The 27,940-nt window shown below is 57.3% G+C and overlaps 1 protein-coding gene across 3 annotated transcripts in view; it reads left to right on the forward strand.

Moving 5' to 3' along the window:
• Window positions 1-27,570, forward strand: part of AGO2 (argonaute RISC catalytic component 2) — a 93,412-nt gene extending 65,842 nt beyond the window's left edge. The window contains exons 4-19 of one of the 3 annotated variants that reach the window (XM_047783192.1): window positions 1,224-1,405; window positions 3,054-3,190; window positions 3,693-3,827; window positions 4,576-4,663; window positions 5,749-5,896; window positions 6,681-6,800; window positions 6,949-7,071; window positions 9,197-9,330; window positions 10,952-11,136; window positions 12,214-12,373; window positions 14,217-14,307; window positions 16,324-16,518; window positions 18,585-18,719; window positions 23,681-23,782; window positions 26,159-26,358; window positions 26,586-27,570. In XM_047783192.1, the coding sequence (XP_047639148.1) occupies window positions 1,224-1,405; window positions 3,054-3,190; window positions 3,693-3,827; window positions 4,576-4,663; window positions 5,749-5,896; window positions 6,681-6,800; window positions 6,949-7,071; window positions 9,197-9,330; window positions 10,952-11,136; window positions 12,214-12,373; window positions 14,217-14,307; window positions 16,324-16,518; window positions 18,585-18,719; window positions 23,681-23,782; window positions 26,159-26,358; window positions 26,586-26,694 (2,244 nt within the window). In that variant the 3' untranslated portion in view covers window positions 26,695-27,570. The remainder of the gene's footprint in view (window positions 1-1,223; window positions 1,406-3,053; window positions 3,191-3,692; window positions 3,828-4,575; window positions 4,664-5,748; window positions 5,897-6,680; window positions 6,801-6,948; window positions 7,072-9,196; window positions 9,331-10,951; window positions 11,137-12,213; window positions 12,374-14,216; window positions 14,308-16,323; window positions 16,519-18,584; window positions 18,720-23,680; window positions 23,783-26,158; window positions 26,359-26,585) is intronic. The other 2 variants (XM_047783193.1, XM_047783194.1) reach the window with 2 other exon arrangements.
• Window positions 27,571-27,940: the final 370 nt, after the last annotated feature.

Consider the following 27,940-nt stretch of genomic DNA (forward strand, 5'->3'; position numbering starts at 1 on the left):
CTTCAGCCCAGGGGGGTTCATGTGCTCCGGATGGGATCGTCAGTTAGCAAACAAGAATGCCGCTCAGGCTTTTAGGTGGCGGGGTGAAGGGGTGGGTGGCGGTGGTGGCGGGGGGGGGGGGGGGGCCCGGGAGGGAGGACTTGCTCGAGGGCTCGACTCGAGGGTGCCGCAGAGACTGCTGGCCAGCACGCCGGCCACTAGCCGCACATGGCCAGTACTTTTCAACCTCTTAGAAGTTAATGAAGCTAGAAGTTGCGTTCCTCAGCCACACCAGCCGCTCGTCAAGGCTCAGTGGCCACATGTGGCCTGGTCAGCTGAAGAAAGGGCAGTCTCCACTGCAGAGGAGGTTCTGTTGGAAAGGGATGTTGTGAATTCCCGTGCCGTGGTGTAAATCGTCTGAGGTTTTCCCAAGGATTTTAATTTTTTCCCGTGACATTCTAACGGGTCTCGTGGTACTTAAAGCTGTCTCTCCCCTTCCGTGCCTGGTGGTGCTGGTTCCGCAGCCTCTCCTGCACAGAGGTGGGCAAAGACAGCCCTGATGGCAGCGGCTTGGGGTGTCCCCGCCGCCCACATCCTTCAGTCACAGGCTGTGACCTGCCCAGGTTTCACTGTGGGCTGTTGAACCAGACGGCAAGGTCAGAGGACTTGGACATGCACAGCCACGTCGTCCACAGTTGTTAGCCTTTCGCTCTGTTTTATGTCATGTCTGTTCCAAGAAGGCTTTTTGTTCATGGTTTATTCACTGCAAAATGACTGCACTGGACTCTTAAGGGACCCAGAAAACAGGAATCCCAGACCCACTATAGTTTTCTCAGCCCCGCTGGGGAAAGGGTAGCTCCCCAAGACCCTCAGCGAACTGCCTGTGCCAGGAGCAGCGGCTCAGGCCTGCCGGCACAGACCAGGCTGAGCAGCCGCTGGGCAGCCCCTGCCCCATGTTGCGCCCTCTGACGTGGTCTCCTGCCACTTGCTTCTTCCACAGCCACATGCCAGGGGGCGGGGGGGGGGGCGGGGCTCAGACGAAACGCCAGATGCCCCTGCCTCCTTCAGGCACCGCGCTGGGGCGGGGTGGGGAGACAGGTCGAGCGCGCCCCCACGCGTGTGGTTGGGTAAAGGGCTGGCTGACTGTCCCTCGCCTGGGTGTTCCGGAAGCTGACCCACTGCCCTGGCCTCCTGGCACCTCCTCGGGAGGGACGCCTGTGTCACCATGTGCTCTGGGCCCCCAGGTGGAGCTGGAGGTCACACTGCCCGGAGAGGGGAAGGACCGCATCTTCAAGGTGTCCATCAAGTGGGTGTCCTGCGTGAGCTTGCAGGCGTTACACGATGCACTTTCGGGGCGGCTGCCCAGCGTCCCCTTCGAGACGATCCAGGCCCTGGATGTGGTCATGAGGCATTTGCCGTCCATGAGGTGAGGACCCCAGCTGTCCGGGGAAGGGCCGACTTGGGCTTGGGGTGCTGATGGCCGTGTGGACTTCGGTGATGAAAACCGTCGCAGTGCCGGCCTGGGAGAAAACGGAACGATAAAGCCCCCGAGTTCTCCGCTGAGCTCACAAAGGCCGCCTTCCTGTCTCTGGGCGTGCTGGTCATTCCATCCGCCCTGGGGATGGGGGCTGGGTCCTTTTCTCTGTCACCCTCGCACCTGGGACTCTCAGAGGAGCCACGTTCCAGGTCTGTGCCCGCCCGGCTTCCCCCACGGGGAGGAGCCCTGTAGCACTGTGGGCACCGCTGGCATGCTTCACGTGCGGTGGCTTTCTTCCCACTCATTGCCACACTGGAACTTGCTGGGACAGGGTAGGTAGACCCTTCGATGGCGGGTGATTGACCAGGAGGCACTGAGTGGCACCAACTCCCCATGTGCCAGCCGCCCCACACTGCGTTAGTTTCCAGCCTGGGAGGCCTCGTCCTCCCACGCACCACACACAGTAGAACCTCAGAAACTCCTGGAATGATGACACAGAGAGGAAAGCCTGCCCCAGAACCCCCTCCTCCTGGAGCTCTCCGGGTGCCGACCACAGCTCTAAGGCGGCGGGGAGGGCGCAGTGGAAGTGGAGGTGCCCTGAAGCCTGTGTTAGATTTTCCAGGAGACCCTGAGCCGTGAGGCCCTGCCGTACGGCCCTGGGAACTCTGTCTAGTCACTTGCGATGGCGCATGCTGGAGGGTAATGTGAGAAAAAGAATGTGGACGTGTGTGCGCGACCAGGTCACCTTTCTGTACGGCGGGGAGTTGACACAACGGTGTAAACCAACTCTAATGGAAAAAATAAAAATCATTTTAAAAAAATCAAAAAATTAAAAAAAATAAGGGCGACCCTGGTGTCCCGCACATCCAGGGCAGGCTCTCCCTCCTGGCAGCACCCGCCCCCCAGCTTGTAATCTCATTGTGTTTGGAACCTTTAATGGGAAGAGGGTGGGTGGCGCAAAGAAAACAGCTCTAGAAGGATTGTTGTCACAACGTCACATACATTTTTTACATGAGTGGCAGGAATTAGTGATTTTTTTTCCCTTCTGAATTCCTTTGAGTTAATTACCATGTTACCCTTATAATCAGAAGATGAGTCTTTCATTTGGGGAAAATAACGAAAAGGGGCAGGATGAACCCTTCTAAGGGCAAAGCCAAGAGGGCCGTGTTCGTGACCCGTTGGTGACTCGGCCAGCAGGTGGCAAGGTCACCCCTTGGGGATCCATGCCCTGGCGGGCAGTGGCCTCTGGCTCTGAGCACACCATTGGTAATTGGCCCCTCTGAGGAGTGTGGATCTGTCGAGATGAGGTCGGGGTCCCCACCCACACCTCCCCGAGTTTGGATGGAGCTTCTCAGTGGAGGAGCCGAGGGAGTGGGAGCCTGGAAGGATGCCAGGTGCCGTGCCCGGGGCCCCGTGCTGTGGGAAAGGCATTGCGGCCGGGCCGTGTGTCCCCAGCTCATGGGAGGAGGCTCTCCCATGGGGCCCGTGGGGTGCGGGTGGGCGAGACCTAGTCACAGCAGTTCTCCCCAGAGAGTCAGGCAGGATGGTCAGCGGGAGCGTGTGCCCGCCAGCCTCCCGTGACAGGCTCCCGTTCCAGGTACACCCCTGTGGGCCGCTCCTTCTTCACGGCGTCTGAGGGCTGCTCCAACCCCCTGGGCGGGGGCCGAGAAGTGTGGTTCGGCTTCCATCAGTCGGTCCGGCCTTCCCTCTGGAAGATGATGCTGAACATTGACGGTGAGCCAAGCCGCAGGGTCGTCACCGAGCGGGACTGCGTGCCTGTGCCACTGCCCGTTAGATGGCAGCCGCTGTAGGGCCCACTCCAGGGACCGTGCTTCAGGGTGCGGGGCATCTGGAGCCTGTGTTCCCAGCTGCCCCCTCTTGGCTCTCGGATGAGACGGGGGGAAAGTGCTAGAAAGTCCAGGGCTAGTAGTTGTCATCATCTGTTTTGGGTTTTGTTTTTAAACCCCAGCTTTCTTCTCAGGGTGATTTTATCTTTAACCCCTACCAACACCCCCATTGCCCCTGGCCAGAGTGGGGTGGGGGGCGGTCAGGTGTGAAGCCCCCTCTGCCCTGTCTCACCTCTGAGTCCAGACTTGGCAGGTGGGGAGAGCAGAGGCCAGGTGGCCTCCTTACCTGGCCCACAGCAGGCTCGGGTGCTGGGAATTGACTGGGGAAGAAGGGACAGCAGGCAGACCCGGTCACGTTTCTGCTCTTGTCTCTCTTTTCCTACCTGTAGTCTCGGCAACAGCGTTTTATAAGGCACAGCCAGTCATCGAGTTTGTGTGTGAAGTCTTGGATTTTAAAAGTATTGAAGAACAACAAAAACCTCTGACAGATTCCCAAAGGGTAAAGTTTACCAAAGAAATCAAAGGTAACTAACTGCCCGGCGCACGGGGCCGAGAGGGCTGCTGGCCCTCCCTTGGTGGCCCTGCTTCTCGCTGCGTTTCCCCAGTCCTTGTTTCTCCGCGTGTTTCTGAGGGAGAAGTTTGCCATCAGACAGATGAGCGCGGGGGCAGCCACACCCACTTCCCAGAGCCAGAGTCCCCTCTAAATAGCCGGTGACCTTCTGTGTCGGGTGCCCGCAGCCCAAGCACAGGTGCAGGACCAGAGAGCGGCTGCATCTCAGGACGTTCCAGAACTCAGACCCCAACACAGCCTTGGCGGTGTCTGTACCCGCTGAGCCTGCTTTCCACTCAAGGAAACGCAGTGCAGAGTTCAGTGCCCTGGCTGGGGTCCTTGGCGTGATCGGAGAATTGGCAGCTCGCCCTCCCCCCGAGCCCCGCCCCCTGCCCCTGTCCTTTCTGAGGGCACCTTGATCCCAGTGGCAGTGCTCAGGGCTAAAAATAATCCTGAAGGAAGCCCAGGAGGCCGAGGTGGCTGATGCCATGCTCTCAGCTGGCCACGTGGGCCTGCCTTGGAGACAGTGCCCTGCCTCGGGCCCACCCAGCAGTTCTGAGGCCAGAGGCACCCCCATGGGTGAGATGGCTCAGCCCGAGGGCCACCCAGAGCATCCTGGATGTGGGTCCGTAGGCAAGGCTCCTCTAAAAATTGCTGGTCTGCCCCGGGCATGCGCCGCAGGCCAGAGAGTCTGGACGTTGAACCAGCTGCTCTGTTGCCAGGTCTCAAGGTGGAAATAACGCACTGCGGGCAGATGAAGAGGAAGTACCGCGTCTGCAATGTGACCCGGCGGCCCGCCAGTCACCAAACGTAAATGGCGCTCCTTTCACGCTCTTCGCAGCCCTGACCTTCGCTGTCGCCCAGCTGTCCAAACTGCAGCAGTGGCTCCTCTGCAAAGGATTTGCCTTCTGCTTGTAAAACGCCAGAAGAATACCACTGGCCTAGTCGAGTCCATACTTCTCGTGAAATCGAGGCGGGGGCGGCGGGGGGGGGGGGGGGTCCCCGGGGGGTCCCCTGTTAGTTTTCCTTCCTGAGCCTTCCAGGCCAGAGAAGGGCCTTTGGCTTGTTTTTCAGTCCTTGATGCTGAGCAGGGTCCTGGGAGGGAGAGGTCAGGAGATGCCCGCAGATTCTCCACATGGCCTCACCCAGGCTGAGGCCGGGGCTCTGTCTCGCACAGTGTGGTCCAGGGCCACACGGTGTGGCGCTGTCTTGGGTTGTGTGGCTCCTGCAGCCCAGCTTGAGGCCTCCTGGATTCAGGGAGGACTCATTAGTTACTTTCGAGGTCGTTCTGCAGGAAGTGCCTGCTGTGACGTGGGCACTGCTTATACCAAGATGCCCGGGGCCCTGCAGCTGGAGAGCAGGATGAGCCTGTGTCCCGGCCCCTATGGCCTGCTCCCGGCAGGAGTCTGGGCAGAGCAAAGGAGTCGGCCGACATCCCCGCATGGGGACTGGCCGCCATGCATGCAGGACACCCCCGTGCTGCCTGTCCCTTTTGCCGCCCTTTCTTGGACGGTTTCAGGCTTTCTGGGGCGGGCACTTGGCCCTCAGCCCCTAAACAGCTTCCAGAGTCAGTCTCAGTACAGGGTTGGCTGCAGAGTGCACAGGCCTTTCTTTCTGGGTTTGTCTTCACTTGTCCTGAGTCCTTTCCGTGTGGTCTGGATGTATGTGTCATTTGTGGTCTTTGCATACTGTGGATGTGTGGGTCTTTCTTTCTCAATTCCAGAGGTAGAATGAACGTTCAGGGACCCGGGAAAGTTCCAGATAACCCAGGGGACGTGATTTGGTTTTGACCCCTGGGAGATGCTTTGACCCGCCCTACCCCCTCCTCAGCCCACGGAAGCCACCCTGGGGGAGCCCGGGAGGCTCCGGGTCTGAGCTGCCTCTCTCTTCCCCAGGTTCCCGCTGCAGCAGGAGAGCGGACAGACGGTCGAATGCACGGTGGCCCAGTACTTCAAGGACAGGCACAAGCTGGTTCTGCGCTACCCCCACCTCCCATGTTTACAAGTTGGACAGGAGCAGAAACACACCTACCTTCCCCTCGAGGCAGGTTCCCCCACCCCCCACCCCCGGGGACCTGTGGGCTGCTGGAGGCCTGCACGGCCGAGGGCCCGCCTGGCACCCGGGTCCAAACTTCGTACCTCCTGCCGCTGCGGGAACCTGGGTGGGCTAAGGGATTTCGTCCAACCTCGGTTTCTGCCTCAGTCACGTGGGTTTGGTAACTTGTAGGGTTTGTGAGGAGGCTGGGACCATATGTAGTCTGTCCAGCAGGCCCCTGGCTCAGAGTGAAACGCACGCAGAAAATACACTGCTTCTTTCTTCATTTATCGAAAATTGACCTCTGGTTTGAAAACTACTTGCCTGGGAAAAGATGAAATGCTGCAGTTAAGACACGCGTTTTAACTCTTTGCTGTTAGTGTTTTAAATTCTCAGTACTTGTCCAGTTACTCGAACATCTGGGGCCTGGGCCAGGGCTCCCTGTGCTGTGTCCAGGAGGTAGGCTTCCCTTCCGCTGCGGCGGCTCTGTGTCTGCTCCCACGTCTGAGGACGGAGGGCGGGAGGACACAGGCCCGCCTGCTGTGGGGGGGTCCTTTTGCCAGTGCAGAGCCAGCTGATGTCCGCGTTCTGCTGGGTTTACGTGGGGGCGTTTCTGCCCTCCTGCAGATGTGCCTCGGCCAGTGGGTTTCAGGAACAGCCACCACCACCGGTATCTGCACGCTGCTCCGAGTTCGTGCAGGCAGAGCTGGGCGCCAGCCCTCGTGCTGGGCCTCAGAGCCATGCCTGCCCCTCAGCACGATGCTGACGCCCTGTTCACGCGTTCTCTTCATAGGTCTGTAACATAGTGGCGGGACAGAGATGTATAAAAAAGCTGACCGACAATCAGACCTCAACCATGATCAGAGCCACAGCCAGGTCAGCCCCTGATCGGCAGGAAGAGATTAGCAAACTGGTGAGCATCACCTCCTCAGGGCCCAGCCCTGGGCTGGGGACACCCTTGGGTACCCAGGTCAAGGCAGCTGATGCCTTGGGCAGACGCAGCTTCTGGAAAGAAGCAAAGAACTCCCCTGACTCTGCCTTTTCTCTCGTCCGTTCTCAAGATGAGAAGTGCCAGTTTCAACACAGACCCATATGTTCGTGAATTTGGAATCATGGTCAAAGACGAGATGACAGATGTGACCGGCCGGGTCCTCCAGCCGCCCTCCATCCTCTACGGGGGCAGGGTAGGTGGCAGGCTGGGCAGGGAGCATTTGTGGGCGTTGGGAGTGTGTGTCTGAACGTTGATGGCGGAGCAGCAGCATCTGACCACCTAGCAGTGTGGGCCGAGGCCAGCATAAAGAATTCTTCCTGCTCCAGTGAGACCCTTGGGCAGCCACGGGGCTTCGCGAAGAACTGGCCTCCTTGGCCCTCTGGAGGTTTTCAGGATTACCGTTTTTCTCTTCGAAAGGTAAACTTGATTATCCCATCAAAACTTTAAAAGCATCATTCCCTATGTGATGGGTGCTCTGCCAGTGATGAACTCTTTTCCAGAAGCTTGTGCTGCTTTCTAACTTTTGTTTTGAAGGTGTTTGGTAGCAAGCCTAACAGTCTAGGCACGGTTTTGTTTGGTTTTGCCCCTTTGACCCCTGGCTTTTGTCCGTGGTCACCAGTGGTCCTGACCCCTGAGCCCCGTAGAGCTCCTGAGACGTTCTCTCCCTTCCCCCTGGGCCGCCCCCCACCCTGCACCCCAGGTGCGGGGCACATGAGGTGGGCAGGGCTCCGCTTCAAAGGCCGGGGTTTTGTGCGTCCGGAGCACCAGTGGCAGCCTGTGTTCCGCCTTTTTTCCTGATGGAATGAATGGTACTCCAGTCCTCAGGGCCTGTAGCAAGATTTAGGTTTTTGGTTTGTAAGTTTTTTTCCCTTTTTTATTTTAAAATACAAATTCTATTTTTAAAAACTATTTCAAAGTTCAAAAGAGACAGAATTATACGAAAAAGGAGGCAACTCTTGTAAAATCACCACAAAGACATTCACATTTTTCACCCGTTAATGCAAATAGCAGCATATTAAACTAAATACGCTTCTCTGCTGTGCCAGTTCTTTTTCTTAAACTCAGTATTTTCTCTTAGACCCCGGAGCTCGCAGGGTGCACGTGCCCTCTGGCTTGCTTTCGACTGGTGCATGGTAGTCCTTTGTGAGGGGCCGCCCCCGGGGGAGGCCTTCTGAGCAAGGCCTCCTGGCTCCTCAGCCCAGGTGTGCCCCCGGGAGCCTAGACCCGCAGACGTAGCACCTGCGCCCTCCTCGCAGCCTCAAGGGAGACCCTGTGATTCCCCTCAAAGTAAGAAGATGCCCAGCAACAGTGAGACTTAGGTGGCAAGGCCAGGACAGCAGATCCAGTGCATTCCACCTTTTGGTGAAACCAGGAGTCGCCTAGGAAAAAACAGGGTTCTCGTGATCTAACCTTGCAAATGGAGATTTGTAAGGATTCAAGCTTTTTAATGCTTCTAAATGAACAGATTTTTCCAGATCTCTGAAATGGTTTAGTGGGAGCACACCCTTCAGATCACCTGCCCTACCCATTGTCCTGTTAGACAAAACGTTAAGTGGCCCCCGGGGCTGTTGGGCGATGTCTGGAGACTGGCATCTGAAGGGGAGAGGCCGCTCGTGTCCTCCCGTCTGTAGGGTGGCGTTGAGGACTGCCAGACAGAACGAGTCCATTGCTGTGTAGACTCTGCGTGTGGTTTTACTTCCCGGTCCCAACACCAGATGTGGCGGGGGCCTTCTGCGGCTGATGGGAGCAGGGAGTATTTGAACACACAGAGGAAGCAGGGGTGCTCCTGTGCCGCAGCGGGTTAAGGCTCGGGCATTGTCACTGCAGCAGCCTGGTCACTGCTGTGATGCAGGTGGGAGGTGGGGTCCCCGGCTCGGGAACTTCCGCATGCCACAGGCATGGCCGAAAAAATAGGCAACAGACACAGTCATTTCTATAATGTTGGACTTTTTGTAACACGCTTGTATTACTTAAGTAGGGGGAAAAAAGTGTTTCCCATTGCAGAACGTTTATTCAGAGTGAATGACAGCACCTCGGGCCCAGCCTTGCCTGCAGGGGTGCCGCACCTCCGCCCTCCCCGTGGCCTTGCTGCCCGTCTTGTGCTCTGGAATCACTTGTCAGTTCCTTTGGTGACAGTAGGGGACCTGCTCCTTTCGGGTTGAGAGGCGGCAAAATGAGGTGGGTGCTGCACCTGCCACTTCTCGTCCCAGACGGGAGACTCTTCAGCAGGGCACCGGCAGCAGTAGGGACGGCGACAGAGTCCGAGGCCAGAGGGTCATGTTGCCCGTTTTCGCTCTCTGAACTTCTCGCCCTTGCAGAATAAAGCGATCGCCACCCCCGTCCAGGGCGTCTGGGACATGAGGAACAAGCAGTTCCACACGGGCATCGAGATCAAGGTGTGGGCCATCGCGTGCTTCGCCCCCCAGCGCCAGTGCACGGAGGTGCACCTCAAGTAAGGCCGCCCGAGGAGCAGAGGGCAGGACGGGCCGGGGTCGGGCGCAGCCGGGAAGCCCCTCTCCTGGGCTGGGGCCGGTCGTGGGCTCAGATTCGAGGCAGGGTTGGCAGCCTTTCCTTGTCCGAGGGCACTGCCCAGGGTGGGGGCCCGCAGGGCTTCGGTACTTCTCAGACCCGCCGTCGGAGTGGGAGAGGCGGCCCCGGTTATGTAAGAACCAGGACAGTAGACAGAGACAGTGGCAAACTAAAGGAGCAAATCGTGTTCGGTGAACTGAAATTCTTTTTAAAGAGGAGTTCCCGTCGTGGCGCAGTGGTTAACGAATCCGACTAGGAACCACGAGGTTGTGGGTTCGATTTGCCATTTCTTGGGCCGCTCCTGCGGCACATGGAGGTTCCCAGGCTAGGGGTCCAACTGGAGCTGTAGCCGCCGGCCTGCGCCAGAGCCACAGCAACGCGGGACCCGAGCCACGTCTGCGACCTACAGCAGCTCACGGCAGCGCCGGATCCCCAACCCACTGAGCGAGGCCAGGGATCAAACCTGTAACCTCCTGGTTGCTAGTCGGAGTCGTTAGCCCCTGCGCCGCAATGGGAACTCCACAATAAAATTGTTTTTAAAGAATACTTTAGGTTCACATTCCTGCGTCAGTCCAGCTGGCCCCTCGTGCGTCTGTGCCAGGCAGCCCTGAAGAGAGGGAAGGCCTTTGCCTCCCACCGCTCCTGGTGGGAGCAGGAGGGCAGGGGCATGGGGGCAGGCGGCCCCTTTGGCAGTGGGGCACCCAGAGCTGTGGCCTCGATGGGCGGGGGCTGCCTCCTCTGTGTCCCTGGTGAAGCCAGTGGCTTCTGTTGCGCTAGCAGCCCCGGGCAGACTTGGGGCACGCGGTAGGCTAGAGCCTGCCCTCGGGGGGCCTCCGCCGCCCCTGTCTTCGGCACTCATCTCCTTCCGGGCACGTGTGGTCCCGCAGCAGACACGAGTTTGGGCACAGATGCGGATCTGTACTCGTGCTTCTTTAACTGCACTAACCGCCTAGCGTGGGTCAGAGTGTCCTGACCCTCAGTGTAAGAGGCTGCAGTGTTTTGACTCCTAAGCCTAAAAATAGAAGCGTGGCTCTGTCTCCCCCACACCGGCTGTGGCTTCGCGAGGCCTGTCGCCGCAGCTGCCAGCGCTCCTCTAACGGGGGGTTGTTTTGTTTCCTCCCGCAATTATGTCATCCAAGTTGTAGACACGAGAATGACCGGGGGCAGAATCCAAGGGGACAGTCAGCTCGCAGTTGTCCTCACGCTGACAGTGCTTGGCACCCACAGACCAAGTGCCTGGCTTTAAAAGGACAGCACTTGTCACTGTGCCCTGGGAGTGTCACGGCTGCTGAGGAGGCAGCGTGGTCACGACGTGAGGTCTCGTATTTCAGCGTGACTTTTCAGTGACCTGCGCATATGCCTGGCGCACGTGGCTGTTTTCCTGTGTTAACGTGTTGAAATGACCTCGTCCAGGACTGAAGCTGCGGTTCTGATCTCAGTTGGGCGGGCTGGGGCCTGGCTCTGCGGCAACGGCGCCCTTGCTTGGGGGCAGCTGCCTGCTCTGCCTCCTCGAGGTGCCTGACGTGGCACATCTTCTCTTCCAGGTCCTTCACGGAGCAGCTCAGAAAGATCTCGAGAGACGCGGGAATGCCGATCCAGGGCCAGCCGTGCTTCTGCAAATACGCCCAGGGGGCGGACAGCGTGGAGCCCATGTTCAGGCATCTGAAGAACACGTACGCCGGCCTGCAGCTGGTCGTGGTCATCCTGCCCGGGAAAACACCCGTTTATGGTAGGCCCCGGGCGCTCGCGGGTCTGGCAGCTCCGGCGGCTGCAGCCCCAGCCCTTGCGTCTTGGCCACATGGAGGGGGCGCTGGTTTCTGGCCCCTCCTGAGCGCGGGAGGAAGGCGGTTTCTGATTGCTGCTGGGGAGCGTGCGGGCGCCCGGGGTTTCTCGTCCTCCGCCCAACACAGACGGCGGCCAGGCAGAGCGGCGGTCACACAGCTCACACTTGGGGCCGTCAGCAGCTCCTGCCTGGTGTGGACGCTGCCTGCCTCGGAATCCTGGATGCGATCAGAGTCCTTTCTGCCGGAAGGGCGGTTGCACATTCACTCAGCGAAAAGCTACCAAGTGTCCCAGGCCCTGGGGAACCCACGATGAATGAGAGACAGCCCTGGATGCTCCCGGTGGAGGGGAGAGCCATGTAGACGGGTGAAGACAGGACTGGATGTGGGCGTGTACGTCTGTTGAAAGCACCATGGGCACCAGAGGCTCCCAGGGCAGGTGTCATGCGGGCGCCACGAGGCAAGGGAGGAGGGGGATGCCACCTAAGCGGTGACAGAATGCGAGCTACTCTCCGAGCCGCACATCCGGGCAAAGGAGGGAAGAGAGAACGGTGAGTTCTCATCCGTCCGACTCACCGCCCAGAGGCCGCCCGTCTCCGCTGGTCGCCCCGGGGAGCAGTTGGCCAGTTGCTTCAGACGGACTCCAACAGCAGAGGGGACGTGGGCCCGGAGAGCGCTTTGGTGTCAGATTTGCCTTTGCCGAGGACGGGAGGAGCCGCGTTTCTGGTTTAGCCATTCACTTGAGGGCCTGAGCCTGGCTCTGTCCACGGCGCCCTGCAGGCCCGGATGAGTGGCAGACGCAGCCCTCGCGCCTGACGCGGACTGAGCCCCTCTCACCCAGCCGCCTCCCCAGGGGAGCGAGGGTGACCCTCCGGGTGGCTGGGGCGTGGGCAGCGTGGGGCAGGATTGGAGCCCCGGCTCTGGCCAGGCCCCTGTTGCCTGGGCTTGGCCACACGTGGGCGGGGATCAGGGTGAGCAGAGGAGGGTGCCCGCAGGCGCCGTGCTGAGCGCCTTCTGCTCCACAGCCGAGGTCAAGCGTGTGGGGGACACGGTGCTGGGCATGGCCACGCAGTGCGTGCAGATGAAGAACGTGCAGAGGACCACGCCGCAGACCCTGTCCAACCTCTGCCTGAAGATCAACGTCAAGCTGGGGGGCGTGAACAACATCCTGCTGCCGCAGGGCAGGTGAGACCGGCCTTTCCGCCACCGGTGGGGCGGTGGGCGCGTCGTTACCTGGGGGTGGGGCGGTGCCCGGGGGCAGCATCCACTCACCCGTGCCGAGCGCTGCCCGTCCCACTCAGGCGGAGGAGGTGAGTGGATGTGGTGGGCTGCGCAGGGGCCTGGGGCCCGGGGCCGTCTGTGGGCCCCTGAGGACAGGGTGCGGGGGCCCGAGGAGGAGGGAGAGGCCATGTGCTGCTGGGCCTCGAGGTGCCCACCGGCCACGCCTGATGAGCCCAGAGGCTCCACCACGGGCTCGCCGACATGTGCAGGTCGCTGGTGACCTTGCAGAGAGGAGTCTTGTTGCCATGGCAGCACGGAGGCTGGTGGAGAGAGTAAACGAGTTCCGCTGATGGCGGGAGCTGTGCCCCAAGGCGAGCGGGGAAGGCGAGGCGCGGTGGGAGGAGCGTGGAGACCCGGGGCAACAGTGGGGGTGCTGGTTTGAGGTGCGGGTGCTCCTGGGACTGATCCAGAGATGGGCAGGGCCCAGGGTGGGCGGGCAGAGCAGGTGCAGTCAGGGCCCCTCACGGTGGGTGTGGTGCTGCGAGCTGAGCTCCATCTCCTCCCCGCTGCTGCTTCCTGGGGACAGGTGCTTGGGGTTTAAAAGAGTTATTGGTGGGACGCAGTCCAAGGCCCCCTCGGAGCTCAGGGTCCGGGCAGTGCATTCTTTGAGCCTGTCTCCCTCTGTCCCAGGGGTGGTAGTGGTGACAGGCTGTCCCACCGCCTGCGAGTCTGGGCCTTGCCGGAGGAGTGGCCCTCGTGGACTTCCTGCGTGTTGGCGATGAAAGGGAAAACTTGTCCACGTCCTGCGGGAGCTGGCGGGGGGTTGACACGCCTGAGAGGCCCCCTCCCCCACCCCAGGGGGCAGCGGCTGTCAGTGGGTGTGGTGGAGGCTGCTGGGGTGTCAATGGCTCCTGGTGAGGGGCTGTTGGGTGGGAGACCTGCCAAGATGTGTCCCCAAATTTACCCCCGCCAGGCCCAGCAGGCGCGCTATGCTCCTTGTTCCTGCCGAGGAGGGATCAGCAGCTCCCGGGGTCGGGGGGTGCTGGGCCAGGCCCTTGAAAGCCAGAGACAAGCATAAGCTCATTTAGTCCCCATGACAACCCACGTCTCCCCTTCTCAGCAGAGAAACGTGGGGCATGGAGAGTAAGCTCCGGAACACGCAGCCGTGCGTCGGGGACCTGCCGGCAGGCAGAGAACCGTGTCCCCAGCCACAGCCTCCTCAGGGACGTGACTGCTGAGTTCGGCCAGCGTTTAGGAGACGCAGGGAGAGAGGCCTAGTGCAGTTTTGCCTCCCGGAGAATGTGGCGATGTCTGCAGACATTTGGGGTGTTAGGACTTGGGCGCTGCTGCTGTCGTCGAATAATAAGTAGAGAGCAGGGCTGCTGCCCAACATCTTGCCGTGTGCCCAGGACAGCCCCTCCCCCAGGGAAGACTGGTCCTGCCCCAGGCATCTGCTGTGTCAGGGATGTAGGATGTGGCTGCAGGTTCAAGGCTGGTAACACACCCTGGGCTCTCTCTCTGTGAGTGTAGTTATTTTGGAAAGTTTGAGTCGCATGCAAAGGTGGGCCCTCACGTGGCTGACCCCAGCCCACACTCCACCTGCACCCTCTCCCCTGCCGGGTGGTTCTGAAGCAGATCTCACTGTGCAACTTTTGATCGTAAGGTTTCCTGTGCGTATGATCGAACAATAAGGGGTCTTTAAAAACTCAGCCGTGGTACCTCCGCGCTCGAAGTAACGATGCTCCCTGTGTCGCAGGAGGTCCAGGCAGTGCCCCTGAGCCCCTGGCGCTCCCGCTTCCCTCCGCAGGCCTCCGGTGTTCCAGCAGCCCGTCATCTTCCTGGGAGCGGATGTCACTCACCCACCCGCCGGGGACGGCAAGAAGCCTTCCATCGCCGCTGTGAGTGTCAGCGCTTCCCGCTGGGCCCAGCAGGACCCACGGCCCCCCCCCACCCCCGACCCCGGGCTGCCTGTGGAAGGGCGCGTGCTCCCACCACGGCCATGTCGGCAGACTGTCTTCCTGTGAGGCGCAGAGGTTGCTCAGCTGCAGTTGAAATCAGAGCCTCACGGGAAGTAGGTGTTTGAGGAGACGCTGCCCGCATGGGTGCTCTGAGAGGCGGGGGTGCAGCGTGAGCGAGCGGGGTCCCAGAGTTGCCAGCTCATACCACATCTGTTCCCCTGAGGCAGGTGCCACACCTCATTTTAAACATTTTCTATTTTTTATGATAAAATGCTAAAGGCAAAATAATTAAACAGGCTAGTTAAATGCAGACTTTCCCCTTGTTCTAACTTTGTGAGTTTCATCCAGATGGGCACAGTGGCCTTCGCATCACGGTCACAGTGCCCCGCACCTGGCTGGCCATCCCCTTCCTCCGGAGGCTGAGCTGTGCCTCCCCTCCCTCTGCACCCAAACTGACTGGCCTCGGGAGGGGGCCCTGCGGGTGTCACTCTGGCCTCTTGTCCTGGCGGACAGACGCGCGGAGAGCCTTTGCTGCCCCTCTCACCGGGACACCCAGTGCTGTGTGGCGGGGCCTGCAGGAGGCTGCACATTCCAGGTGTCCCCACCAGGAACTGTGCTGACGTGGGGCCGCTGCACATTCCGCCGTTTGTCTGGTTTTCCTCCCCGCGCCTCGGTCCCCCTGGACGGTCAGATGACGACGTGACTCTCTGAGCACCGACCGCGTGCCAGGCACGGGCGAGGCACATGGCTTGTTATGTCTCATCGTCTTCGGAGGCCAGTGTTGGTTTCCTCGTCATGCACGAGAGAGAGAGTTCACAGAGGCTAAGCTCAGTCACTAAGAGAAACAGCAGGAAACACAGCTGAACCTGCCTGAGGTTCAGGATTGAGTTCAGATGTGTGGGTACCCCCCCCCACCCCGCGGTTCGCGCTGTGGAAGGTGAGGGGCCTGCCACACCACAGGTACAGACCTGTCCCTGCAGTCGCTCAGGTAAGGAACTTGAGCCGCACAGGTTGGGCAGGGCCACTGCCCGGCTGCCCAGGGCTTCTCTCTGGGGAGCTGCACATCCCAAGCGGCATCTGACCACCAGCCGGGAGACTGGAGCACAGGGCACAGGCTTTCAGGTGGGCAGTCCTGGTGCCATTCGGGGGCAGTGCTTCCCGCGTCAGGTCAGCATCACACAGGAGTTCCCGCCGAGATCAACACAGCTTCAGTCCCAGCCAGGCCGACGCAGGGGTTAAGGATCCGGCATTGCCACATGTGTGCTCTGATTCAGTCCCTGGCCTGTGCATTTCCACATGCCTCCGGGAGGCCACAAAAAAAGGAATTTAGCACCACGTAGTGTTGTGCCTCCTACGTGGCCCAGCAACAATCAAAAACCAAATCCAAGTGGACCCGTGAACAGCTGACCCCTGCACAGTAGGAAATCCAGGTGCAGCTCAGCCTGTCCTCTGAGTCCCGGTTTGGCGCCTGCAGATCCCGTCAACCCGCCGAGTGCGTGCCGCGGCCCGAATGTCCGTCCCGCGACGGCCCCGCCTCTGAGTGGACCTGTGCTGTTCCGGGTGGCAGTATTCCTGCATCACAGGACTTTCTGGTCCTTCCCTTGTCTGACTGGTGGAGAGCCGTGCAGGACGGCCTGGTGTGGGCGTGTCCCTCCAGGGGGTCAGAATCTCGGGTGCTATGCGTTGATGGGTGCGTGGCGGGGGGGGCAGTGCTTTGAAAGAATTAGGAACACTGTCGCGGTCACCAGCTGCCTTCTCTGATGGAGCGGAACCACCTCTGATCACAGGCAGAAGGGTGGGTCAGAGTCACGGTCGGTTTTTATGAGTTACGATGGCAAACTTTGGTTCTTCGGCATGCGTGTAGAAGCGCTGTCGCCGAGCGCTCAGAAGCAGCACTAGGTGGCGTGTGATGAGAGGTGGGCCCTCGGTCCTGACCCCCCCGTGTTGCCCCTGCAGGTTGTGGGCAGCATGGACGCCCACCCCAACCGCTACTGCGCCACCGTCCGTGTCCAGCAGCACCGGCAGGAGATCATCCAGGACCTGGCGGCCATGGTGCGCGAGCTGCTCATCCAGTTCTACAAGTCCACGCGCTTCAAGCCCACGCGCATCATCTTCTACCGCGACGGCGTCTCCGAGGGCCAGTTCCAGCAGGTCGGCCTCCTCCCCCGCCTCTCCTTGTCCCGCTCTCCGTGTCTGCAACTCGCTTGTTAGTCCACGGAGTAGCTTCTGGGTCCGCTCGTATGGGTAGTGGTGTGCTTTCGTTCTGCCCCGGGGTCTACCTGGTCAGGTGCAGAGGGTGGGGCGGGGGGTTGTCCGGACTCTGCGCAGGACAGGGAGGGGCGGGAGAGGCTTCTCGGGGCCGACTCGGTCCAGCACACACCAGCCAGGAGCCTTCCCTGGGTCCCAGCTTTGCCTCCAAGGCTATGCGCAGTCTCTGCAGGGCAGAGGCACCACTGGGCTGGGGCTCACCTCTGCCTGCAGGGGAGGGGTGGGCTGGAGTCGGGCAGCGCAGAGTAGGGAGGAGAGCATTCGGGAGCCCTTGTAGAAAGAGCGGCCCCAGCTACTGCTTGGATCTAGGGGCGGGAGGCGGCATCTTGGATGACACGTGAGGCCAGAGGGGCTGTTGCTGTGCTCTGGGTGTGAAGGCACCAGCACCATCGCCAGGTCAAGGTGACTGGGTAGCAAAGAGTTCATCCAAGCCTGGCACTCGGGAGGTGGATGCCCTGAGTGTGTCCGTCTTGGCCAGCGCCAACGCCACCTCCACTCCATCCATGCCCCCGACACGGCCTCCATCCAGAGATGCTGGCAGGAGAGGCAGAAGTGAGGTGGGGGACCGGTACCTGACGCTGGGGGAGGCCTACCCAGCCGGGGAGACGGCCTGAGAGGCACCCCAGGGCGCCCCGAGGCCTCAGGCCACCCTGATAAACAGGTGTGGACTCCAGTGCCTTCCCGGTCCACCCAGTGGCCGTCCATATCCTTGGCCGTCTGATAGCGCCTGGTGAGGCCTCTGACTCAGAGCTTCTTTGGGACCTGGGCTGGTGCCAGCCATCTCCGAAGCTCCTCTGGTACAGAAGCCCTGGGCTCCCTCCACTGGCAAACGTTCTTCCCTCTTCTCTCGCCGTCATCATTACTAGAGAGGATGACAGGTTGTTGCTGTGCTCTGGATGTGAAAGCACCTGCAGCGTCTCCTTCTGTTTTGATCCCTCTGGGAACGCACGCCGTGTCTTACAGGACCGTCGCAGTAGGGCTTCTGGGCCCAGAACCCAAAACGTGTTTTTGAGACATTACAGTATCTGCTCAGGACAGTTGCTGAAGGCGTGTGGCCCTGCGACAGGCTGTGTGCCCGTCTGTCCCCGGTGGCAGGTCGGGGGACAGACAGTACCCGCCATCCTCGTAGCCCAGTCCTGGTACTTCCCTGGCGACTTCAGCCTTCACAGCAAGTTTGCCAGGGTGGGATGTTCCCATTTTATTTTTTGTTTTATGCTATTTTTTGGTCTTTTGGGGGCTGTACTCACCACATGTGGAGGTTCCCAGGCTAGGGGTCAGATCAGAGCTGCAGCTGCCAGCCTGCACCACAGCCACAGCAACTCAGGATCGCAACTGTGTCTGCGACTACACCGCAGCTCGCAGCAACGCCGGGTCCTTAACTTAGTGAGCGAGGCCAGGGATCAAACCCGCATCCTCACGGATACTAGTCGGGTTCGTCACCACTGAGTGACAACGGGAACTCCAAGCATGTTCCTATTCTAAACTGAAAAGCCCGGGGATCGATCGGACAGGGTCCCTCTTTCCAGAGCCACGTAGTTACTTAGTGGTAGAGCTAGGACTGGAACTCAGATCCAGTTCCTAAGCCAGTGTTTTTTCTACTAGGTTCTCTCCCTCTTCTCCGATCCAGAAATACCTTGTTGGGTTGACTTGTTCGTGTGTGTGTTTCCTGTCGTGCCTCCTGTCCACAGTGCATGGTAGCACTTAGAATGTTCCGGAGACGGTGCTAAGCCCATTTATGCCTTATCGAATTTAAGCCATTTAACCATGAAACCTGGGTATCATTTGCTCCATCATAAAAATGAAGACGCAGACTCAGGCAGAGTCGCACAGCTGACAGCAAGGACTTAGTCATATGTACATGTGATAACTATTTAAGCTAAGGCATTCGTCTGAGACAGCAGGAGGCCCAAAACGTAGTGATCCTCGAGCCTGTTCTTTCTTTCCCGTAGGTCCTTCACCACGAGTTGCTGGCCATCCGCGAGGCGTGCATCAAGCTAGAAAAAGACTACCAGCCGGGGATCACGTTCATCGTGGTCCAGAAGAGGCACCACACGCGGCTCTTCTGCACGGACAAGAACGAGCGGGTGAGTGGCCTCGGCCCCAGGCCGTGCGCCTCGAGGGACGTGTGAACCTGTACGCCGCCCCTGGCGGGTGTTCGTCCAGAAATGAACAGAGAGCCAGCTTCAGAGCCACTTAGCAGCCATGGCCGTGGACAGCGGTGTTCAGAATGCGGTGGGGTGGAAAGGAGTGGGGCCCTCGGGGGCTCGGGGTGCAAGCGGCGCGAGAGGGCCCAGGAGGCTCCTTCAGGCCTCTGGTCTGCAGAGGCGTTGGAAGACAGCAGTATCCGTGTGTCTTCTCGGCATTCGGGACAAGAACCATGAGCATGCAGGAGACTCAAGGTTTGTAGGTGTACCTCCTGGACTTCCCCACAGTCGGAGAAAGATAGGAATCCCTAGATTGCGAGCCCTTTCGTGTTCCCACCAGGATAAAGAAAAGAAACCTAGACGCACTGTCCTAAAACTGTACAGCCTCAGAGTAGTTGTGTAAGGAAGGAGTCCTCCTGGGAGTGAGAGAGGTCACGTCCGACTGGCCACCAGCAGGCTAGAAGTCGAGGGTTAGAGTCCACCAGGTGCCAGAGGAAACTCCAGCAGTGCAGCCGCCGACGCCATGGTGGCACCAGAGCACCAAGAGTGCTGCTTGTCCCAGCGGACGACACGCTGCAGATTGAGGGACAGTAGTGGGGAGAAGAGGTCCACCAAGGAGACAGAGCGGCCGTGAGCTTGGCTGTACCTAACACCATGACCTAGAAATAGGCAAAGGGAAAAACAAGTAAAGGACAAAATTTCAAGGACAAATTGACAAACATGCCACCAAATAGGACTATTTTAACACACCACTATCAGAAAGTGAAACAAGAGTTCCCATCGTGGTGTAGCAGAAATGAATCCAACTAAGAAGCATGAAGTTGCAGGTTCTATCCCTGGCCTCACTCAGTGGGTAAAGGATCTGGCGTTGCTGTGAGCTGTGGTGTAGGCCGGCAGCTGTAGCTCCAATTTGAACCCTAGCCTGGGAACCTCCATATGCCGTGTGTGCGGCCCCAAAAAGCAAAATAAATAAGTAAATAAATAAATATAAATAAATTTTTTAAAAAGTTATTGTAATTCTCACTTAAAATATTTTTTAAAAAAAGAAAAAAGAACGTAGGCACAAATTAATAGAAACTGAAAGTGGTAAGAGTGAAGTGAACAAGCCAGCTCTGTCAGACAGAATCCTGCCTGTGACAGCTGAGCTCGTGGGGAAGGCTCTTGTGGGTTGGCCTTGCCTCAGGTCACAAGGAGGTGTGAGAAAGCTCAAACATTTAAAGTCGATTCTGAGTGGCACAGGCCAAGTGTAAAGAGAATAACAATTACAGAATGATCAGACATGAACAAAAATGAGAATTTCACATCCGCCCCTGTTCAGTGCAGCTGAAGAAGCACTCAGAGGTGAGATTATAGGCCTGGGTGCATTTACTGTCATAAAACAGGTACGTTGGGAGCTAATGAGAGGATGTCGTCCCGGGATGGAGGGAGCGCTGTGGAGCTGGGGCGCCTGCGCCCCTTCCTCCGCGGCCTGCACACTCTCTCCAGGAGTCCAGGGGGCCCAAAGCCAACTTAGCCTGCGCCCCACTTTCTCAGAATCGGAAACAGTGAGGTAGGAAATGGGGAAGTGGAGCTCCCTCGTGGGCTCAGTGGGTTAAGGATCAGTCTGGCATTGTCACTGCTGTGGCTCTGGTTACAGCTATGGCTCAGATTTGAGCCCTGGTCTGGGAACTTCCACATGCCCCGGTTGTATCCAAAAAAGAAAAGAAAATGAGGAAGGACTAGAGAAAATTAACACAGGCAAAACCTACTTCTCTGAAGACAGATAAACATAAAACACTCGACAAAAGAGAGAACAGCTATAACGACACTGGGAGGAAAAAATGGCACCAGGGCTGCAGAGGGCCCGTGTGTTATTTGAATGGTAGTGGCGTATGAGCCATTTCGTGACTGCACATTGGAAAACTTTAGAGGAAACAGATACAGACACTTGTTTATAGAACTATGTGTATGACCAAAGTCAGCTGAGGGGGAGGACCCACTCATTGTTCCAAAAGGCCTCAGGCCCAGAGAGTGGTACAGGCGAGCTCTACCAAGCCTTCAGGAGTAGATTATCTTGGGAATTCCCACTGTGGCTCAGCAGTGACGAACTCGACTATTATTCATAAAGACGCGAGTTCAGTCCCTGGCCCCACTCAGTGCTTTAAGGATCCAGCATTGCTGTGAGCTGTGGTGTAGATCACAGATGTGGCTTGGATCTGGCATTGCTGTGGTGTAGGCCGGCGCCCATAGCTCTGATTCATCGTCTAGCCTGGGAACTCCCATATGCCTCGGGTGCAGCTCTAGAAAGACCCCCAAAAAAAAAAAAAAAAAAACTTGGAGTTCCCACTGTGGCTCAGTGGGTTAAGAATCTGACTACATGGAGTTCCCGTCATGGCGCAGCAGAAGCAAATCCGACTAGGAACCGTGAGGTTGCGGGTTCAATCCCTGGCCTTGCTCCGTGGGTTAAGGATCCGGTGTTGCCATGAGCTGTGGTGTAGGTCTTAGACGCGGCTCGGATCCTGTGTTGCTGTGGCTGTGGTGTAGGCCGGCAGCTGCAGCTCCAATTCAACCCCTAGCCTGGGAACCTCCATATGCCACGGGTGCAGTCTTAAAAAGATAAAAGACAAAAAAAAAAAAAAAAAAGAATCCAAGTGCAGTGGCTGGGATTGCTGCAGAGGTGCAGGTTCAATTCCCCAGCCTGGTGGAGTGGGTTAAAGGATCCAGCACTGCTGCACCTGCAGCATAGGTTACACCTGCAGTTCGGAGTCAATCCCTGGCCCAGGAACTTCCATATGTGGAGGATGTGGCCATAAAATTAATAGGTGTGTGCGCGTGTGTGTGTGTGGACGTTATCTTATAATGTGTCAGAGACTAGACAAAGGGGAGGAACTACTTAGTTCATTTTATGAAGTTAGTCCAGAGAGTTTTATAGCGAAGTTTGACCAAACCTTCAAGGCATAATCTTATACAAAGTATTTCAAGATCAGGAAAAGTTGGGGGACCCGCATTACGAGGTTAGCCATATCGTCGAGGATGCTGGTGCTGTCAGCAGCACAGGCTCCAGCACAGCCTCTCGGCACCCAGGCTGCATGACCAGGAGCTGTCAGCCTTCCCTGCCAAGTACCACCTTCCTGAGACCACTGGAGGGTTTGGCTGAGCGAACGCAGAGCACGTAGCACAGAGGAAAGGCGTTATTATGAGGAGGCTTCTCATACATTTTCCATGAGAGTACAGACCCGTGACCAACTTGGAGCACAGTTCGTCGATTCTAGAAGTGGATCTACCCTGGAAAGCCCCCCACACTGTGTGTATGGAGACATGCATAAGAACATTATGGCGGTGGTGTTTCTGATAGCAAAGAATTCTCCTGTCTCCCAACAGGAAAGAAGGTGGTGATGTATTTACATGTTGGCATTTATACAGCAGTGAAAAGTAGCAAACACTCCCTGTCACATGACTGCATCTCAAAAGTGTAATCCGGGGCCAAAGCAGCAAGTAGCAATAGCAAATCGTGTATGATACACCTCTGTGGTTTTAGACCCTGCCAAGTCACAGGTACAGTGCTGCTGGAGCCTCAGCATGTAGCAAAAAATGAAGTATGTGGGGGAGTCATAAAGTCTGGATAGAGGCCGCAGCATGGAAGGGATGCAAAGTAGGCACTCTTTCCAAATATTATACTGCTTTTAAAAATCTAAAAGTGTATGGGAGTTCCCGTCATGGCGCAGTGGCTAACGAATCCGACTAGGAACCATGAGGTCGCGGGTTCGATCCTTGCCCTTGCTCAGTGGGTTAAGGATCCTGCGTTGCCGTGAGCTGTGGTGTAGGTTGCAGACATGGCTCGGATCCCGCGTTGCTGTGGCTCTGGCGTAGGCCAGTGGCTACAGCTCCGATTGGACCCCTAGCCTGGGAACATTCATACGCCGTGGGAGCGGCCCAAAGAAATAGCAAAAAGACAAAAAAAAAAAAAAATCTAAAAGTGTAAAGAAAGGTTGCTAAGAAATGAAAAAACATATGTATCTGAGGGTGCAGAGGGGTTGCACTGGAGACCGTCTTTTTATTTGTATATTCGAAATATTTGCACAACCCGAAAAACCAGTCAATGCCTTAGTGCCCGATGGGCGTCCTTATGCCCCATAGCTGTAGCAGGTATTCTAGAACGCAGCGCCCTGGCCACACTCCGGCTGCTCAGATGGTCCTCTCCAGGCGGTGATCAAGCACTCACAGAGAATGGAGCCCCTGCCGGCTGCCAGGCTTTGTAGCTCTCCTGCCCCGAGCACTGCAGGTGTGCATGGGTCACGGCCTGTCCCATGCTGGCAGTTTCCATCTTGGCCTCAGCAATAATGAAGCCTCTTCACACATTCCACGCCCATTCTTCAGTGGAGGGAGAGACCGTGTCTCCCTCGGGCTTTTATGAGTCAGTGGAAATAACCCCAACCCCAAGAGAAGAGCAGCTAATTTAGTTTCAGTTGTTAGTGTGTGTAAAATGTTATTTTACTGCGGTAGCACCCAGCAGGTAGATCAGCCAATCTAAAGACTTCGGGGAGTTTCTGTCGTGGTGCAGCAGAAATGAATCCAACTGAGATCCATGAGGATGTGGGTTTGACCCCTGGCCTCACTCAGTGGGTTAAGGATCCGGCATTGCTGTGAGCTGTGGTGTTGGTCTCAGGCTTGGCTTGGATCCTGCGGTGCGGTGGCTGTGGCATAGGCCGGCGGCTGTAGTTCCGATTGGACCCCTAGCCTGGGAACCTCCATGTGCCGCGAGTGTGGCCCTAAACAGCACAAAATAAAATAAAATAGAGTAAATAAGACTTTAGGATAGGGCGGCTCCAGCAGGAAGGCGCAGCGTCGGGGCAGCGGGGCCGGGCCGCTTGCTCTACCTCGTCGTCCCTGGGCGTGTCTGATGGCTTCCTCTGTGGCTGCAGGTTGGCAAAAGCGGAAACATTCCAGCAGGCACAACCGTGGACACGAAAATCACCCACCCCACGGAGTTTGACTTCTACCTGTGTAGCCATGCTGGCATCCAGGTAAGGACGGAGGGGCCGCTGTGGACAGTCTTGCTGTCTCTGCGACGTCATCCACACGTTTAGCAAACACTTGTGGAGCCCGAGCCCGGGCCTGGAGCTGCTGTGGGCCCTGGGGACGTGGCGCACAGCAGGGCTAAGTCTCCAGCCGCTCCGAGGGAAAGCAGGTGCTTGTCCAGTGAGCAGGTGAGGCTCAGACCCACCAGGTGCTGGGGACAGAGGACCTGCTGGGGTGCTGTGGGGGGTGGGGGCGCCAAGCAGAAGGAGCAGTGCCTGCAGAGGCCAAGCACGCTGGCCAGGAGCCAGGGGCATTTCCTGTGCCTGGGGCTTGGCGAGCTCCTTGCCATCTTCAAGGTGATGGGACAGCCTTGCAGGCCCCACCACGCATGGTCGCTGGTGTGTAGGCAAGGTCTCCATGTGGCACTCCTTGTCCCTGTTGATGAAGAGACCCACAGCTTTGCCAAGAGTGATTTTCAGGGCGTGTTGCCGCCTCAGGAGCGCCAAGTCCATCCCTGCCCGCTGTCAGAGCCGAGACCCCAGGACCTGTGATGCCTTGTTCTGGGTGCCCGCTCAGCTTTATCACTGGCAGGCTTTTGGTTTTTTCACAGTAAAGTAAGGACTTAAATAGCTGTCCTCAAAGGACTTGGGGATTCCCTGGGAACTGTGTAATATTCGTGGGAAATGGTCCCACATCTGCGTCATTCTCATCACCATGGACCTAGGACAGGGCTTGGCCGGCTGGGCCTCTGGGCCACATCCACCCTGCAGCCTGTCAGGGTGCAGCCTGGGGCTAAGAATGGCTTTTACTTTTTTTTTTTTTTTTTTTTTTATGGCTGCATCTGCAGCACATAAGTTCCTGGGCCAGGACTGAATCCGAGCCACAGCTGCGACCTACACTGTAGCTATGGCAACAGCAGATCCTTTAACCCACTGTGCCCGGGCTGGGTAGAACCTGCATCTCCATGGCAATCTTAGCTGCTGCAGTTGGGTTCTGAACCCAGTGTACCACAGCTGAAACTCTGGCTTTTACATTTTTAAAGGTTGTTTAAAAGAAAGAAAAAGAGGAGTTCCCACTGCGGCTCCGCAAGTTAAAAATCTGACTAATGTCCAGAGGACGCAAGTTCAATCCTTGGCCTCAGTGGGTCAAGGATCCAGTGTTGCTGCAAGGTGCAGCATAGGTCGCAGATGCAGCTCGGATCCGGTGTGGCTGTGGCGTGGGTTGGCAGCTGCAGCTCCAGTTCAACCCCTTTTGCCACAGGTGTGGCCCTAAAAAGAGAGAAGATGGCCGTAGGAGAACCCAAAGGCTCTTGCAGTATTTCTGGGCGTGTGTCAGTCCTGGTGACAACGTCCATGTCAGGCTGGCTGGCGCCTTCGCCTTCTCCGTATGGACCACCCAGGGCTTCCACCACAGTCCCTTTCTCCTGCTTGTGTCCTGGTGGGCGTGGAGCCTCTGCCCTCCGGGGCCTCTGCTTTATTTAAAGGATGAAAATCTTCTCCCTGTGTTTGGCCCAGGCACCTTCTCATGGGGGAGGTCCCACTGTGACAAAACGGGCCTTCGTTGCTGTGTCCCCGACAGACCCTCATGTACGAAACACCCCACTGCCCATGGCCCCTGTGACAGCCACTGATGAAACGCCCCAAGCGGGGTGCTGGAACAGGGCTTGGGCGACTGGCTTCTGGGCCACATCTGTGGGGGCTCATCAGAGGACAAGAGGGTCTGCCCCCCTGTCACTTCGCACAGTTGTTGACAGGGCAGTGGTGACCGCGTGGGAAGAGTCAGGAAAGACCCTGCCAGCTGGCTCCAGTTGAGTGGCCCGGGAGGTGGGTGGGAAGAAGCGAGAGAATGACCCATCGGAACAGTGCAGCGGCCGTGATGGCGCCAGAGCCTGGTGCACGCTCCGTGCCGGGGACAGCCGGGTGGCTGACTCCCACCTCCTAGTTTCGAGGGATCCCAGGCTACTGCATGAAGTGGTACCTGTTCAGCTTCCCATCTCAAAAGCGCCATCGTTGATATGTAACTTAACCGAGATTTTTTTTCTTGCCTTCGTAAGTACCTCTTTGTGGAAAACCTAACATATGTTAACGGCATTATCCTCAAAACAGCCCTTTCTGTATTGTTTTATATCTTTCATATGATTTTTGTATATCAAATATAAATGTGTGTATAGTCTGTTTTACAAATAGGGGTCACAGAGGATGTGGTTGTGACGCCTTTTTACAGTGGTAGCATAATAAGGTCACATCAGTATCTTCTCGTGTGAACATCCCCCGCCCCATGTCCTCTGTGAAGGCTCAGCTTAGCAGCAGCGCCCTTCTGCAGGTGAGCTCTGGACTTCTCTTGGGCGTGTTTGCCTCTCTGACCCTCTGGTCTGCTTTTAGGGAACAAGCAGGCCTTCCCACTATCACGTGCTTTGGGATGACAATCGTTTCTCTTCCGATGAGCTGCAGATTCTCACCTACCAGCTGTGTCACACGTATGTGCGCTGTACGCGCTCCGTGTCCATCCCGGCGCCAGCCTACTATGCTCACCTGGTGGCCTTCCGGGCCAGGTACCACCTGGTGGATAAAGAACATGATAGGTGAGTGGCGTGCCTTTCTGGGCTGGGCGCGATTCTGCAGTGGGCTTGGCAGCTGCTTTTCCGGCACGGGAAGCGGTGGGTTTCCAGCGGCTGGAGCCAACCGTGCCACAGACACCCAGTGCCAGCATCTTCCCTGCCACTGCATAGCCATGTGGCCGCCTCCGCAGGTGGCGGGTGCCTGGTCCTAACTTAGCTCTCGTGTGCGGTCTCTCTGCCCCTCCCCGCAGTGCCGAAGGAAGCCATACCTCCGGGCAGAGCAATGGACGCGACCATCAGGCCTTGGCCAAGGCCGTGCAGGTCCACCAGGACACACTGCGCACCATGTACTTTGCGTGACAAGTTTCAGTGTTTACGCTTGTGTACCGAGGTGGATTCACACGAGACCAGCTACACTCAGACCAACAAATGCCCAGCCCTTCCATGACAGCCAGCACCGAACATGAGGCGTCGTCGATTTTAGCAGATTCTCCGTTTTCCAGAATGCCTTCCGTCCCAGATCTCAGACTCGGATTTTGAACTGCAGACCTGTATGAGACCCCATTGTCGTCGGAAATATGGTTTGCCAAAATCTCTAAGCTGCTTATTAAAATAGAGTCCCGTATTTCCTAAAAATCTCCTAAAACCAGTCTATGAACTCAGGGCTTTAAAACATTTTTTAATTTATTTGGTCATTCAATTTACTTGTTTTTAACACATGATTCTCTATGAAATTGATGGGCTCAAACTAGCTGTGAATGTTCTCTGAGAGTGAAAGCAACACAAACACGATGTGGTTTTAAAGCCTTGAACATGCTGAGGTCGTCACTAAAGTTTATCGCAGAGTGACCCCGGTGTGCTCCTGACCTGGCCGCCAGCTCTCCGGGACCCGAGGGCAGGGGCCAGGCGAGGCGCCCCCGTGTCTCTCGTTCTGCCACCGCCCGCCTTCGGCTCGGCTCGAAGGCAGGGGCAGCGGCAGAAGGTCCGCGTGTGTTTACAACATTTGTAGGTCCAGAGGGATTGGCAGACAAGTGCCATTTTAATAAAAATTTATTTAAAAAAAGAAAAAAGACAATATACCGACAGTCTAATCATAAGATTTGTCCTATAGGACTGTGACATTTATTTTCCAAAGTTTCTAAAGAATACGGGTCTGTGGTGATAAATACAGTACAATCCTTTTTCACTGTTATGTCTTTAATGTAAGAGAAAAATATATATATCTGGTTTGCAGTATTAATGTGATAGATAGATGCTGTTTTTCATTTTATTGACCTAGGGGTGCTTCTTGTGATCTGTTTAGCATATCAAGAGTGTTTCGGAGCCTGGAGCCTGGACCACCCCTCGTGGTTCTCAGCGCTTAAGTACAGGAGTATGCAATTGACTTAATGTGACTGTGGCCCCCCCCCCATAGGCTGCGCCCCCTGGACCCTCGGGAGGACCGAGTGTGCTCACACCGCCCTCCCCGCCCTGCCTCGCTCAGCCAGTTAAGCACAAGTGGAATGTATTGTATTCTTCCCTTCCGGGTTCAAGTCTGCGTATCGGCGCACCCGTCTCTCTGCCTATGGCCTGTTAGACAAGCATCATAGGATCTATGCACTGAAAC

The sequence above is a fragment of the Phacochoerus africanus genome, chromosome 6 (genome assembly GCF_016906955.1).
Source record: "Phacochoerus africanus isolate WHEZ1 chromosome 6, ROS_Pafr_v1, whole genome shotgun sequence".
NCBI classification, from domain to species: Eukaryota; Metazoa; Chordata; class Mammalia; order Artiodactyla; family Suidae; genus Phacochoerus; species Phacochoerus africanus.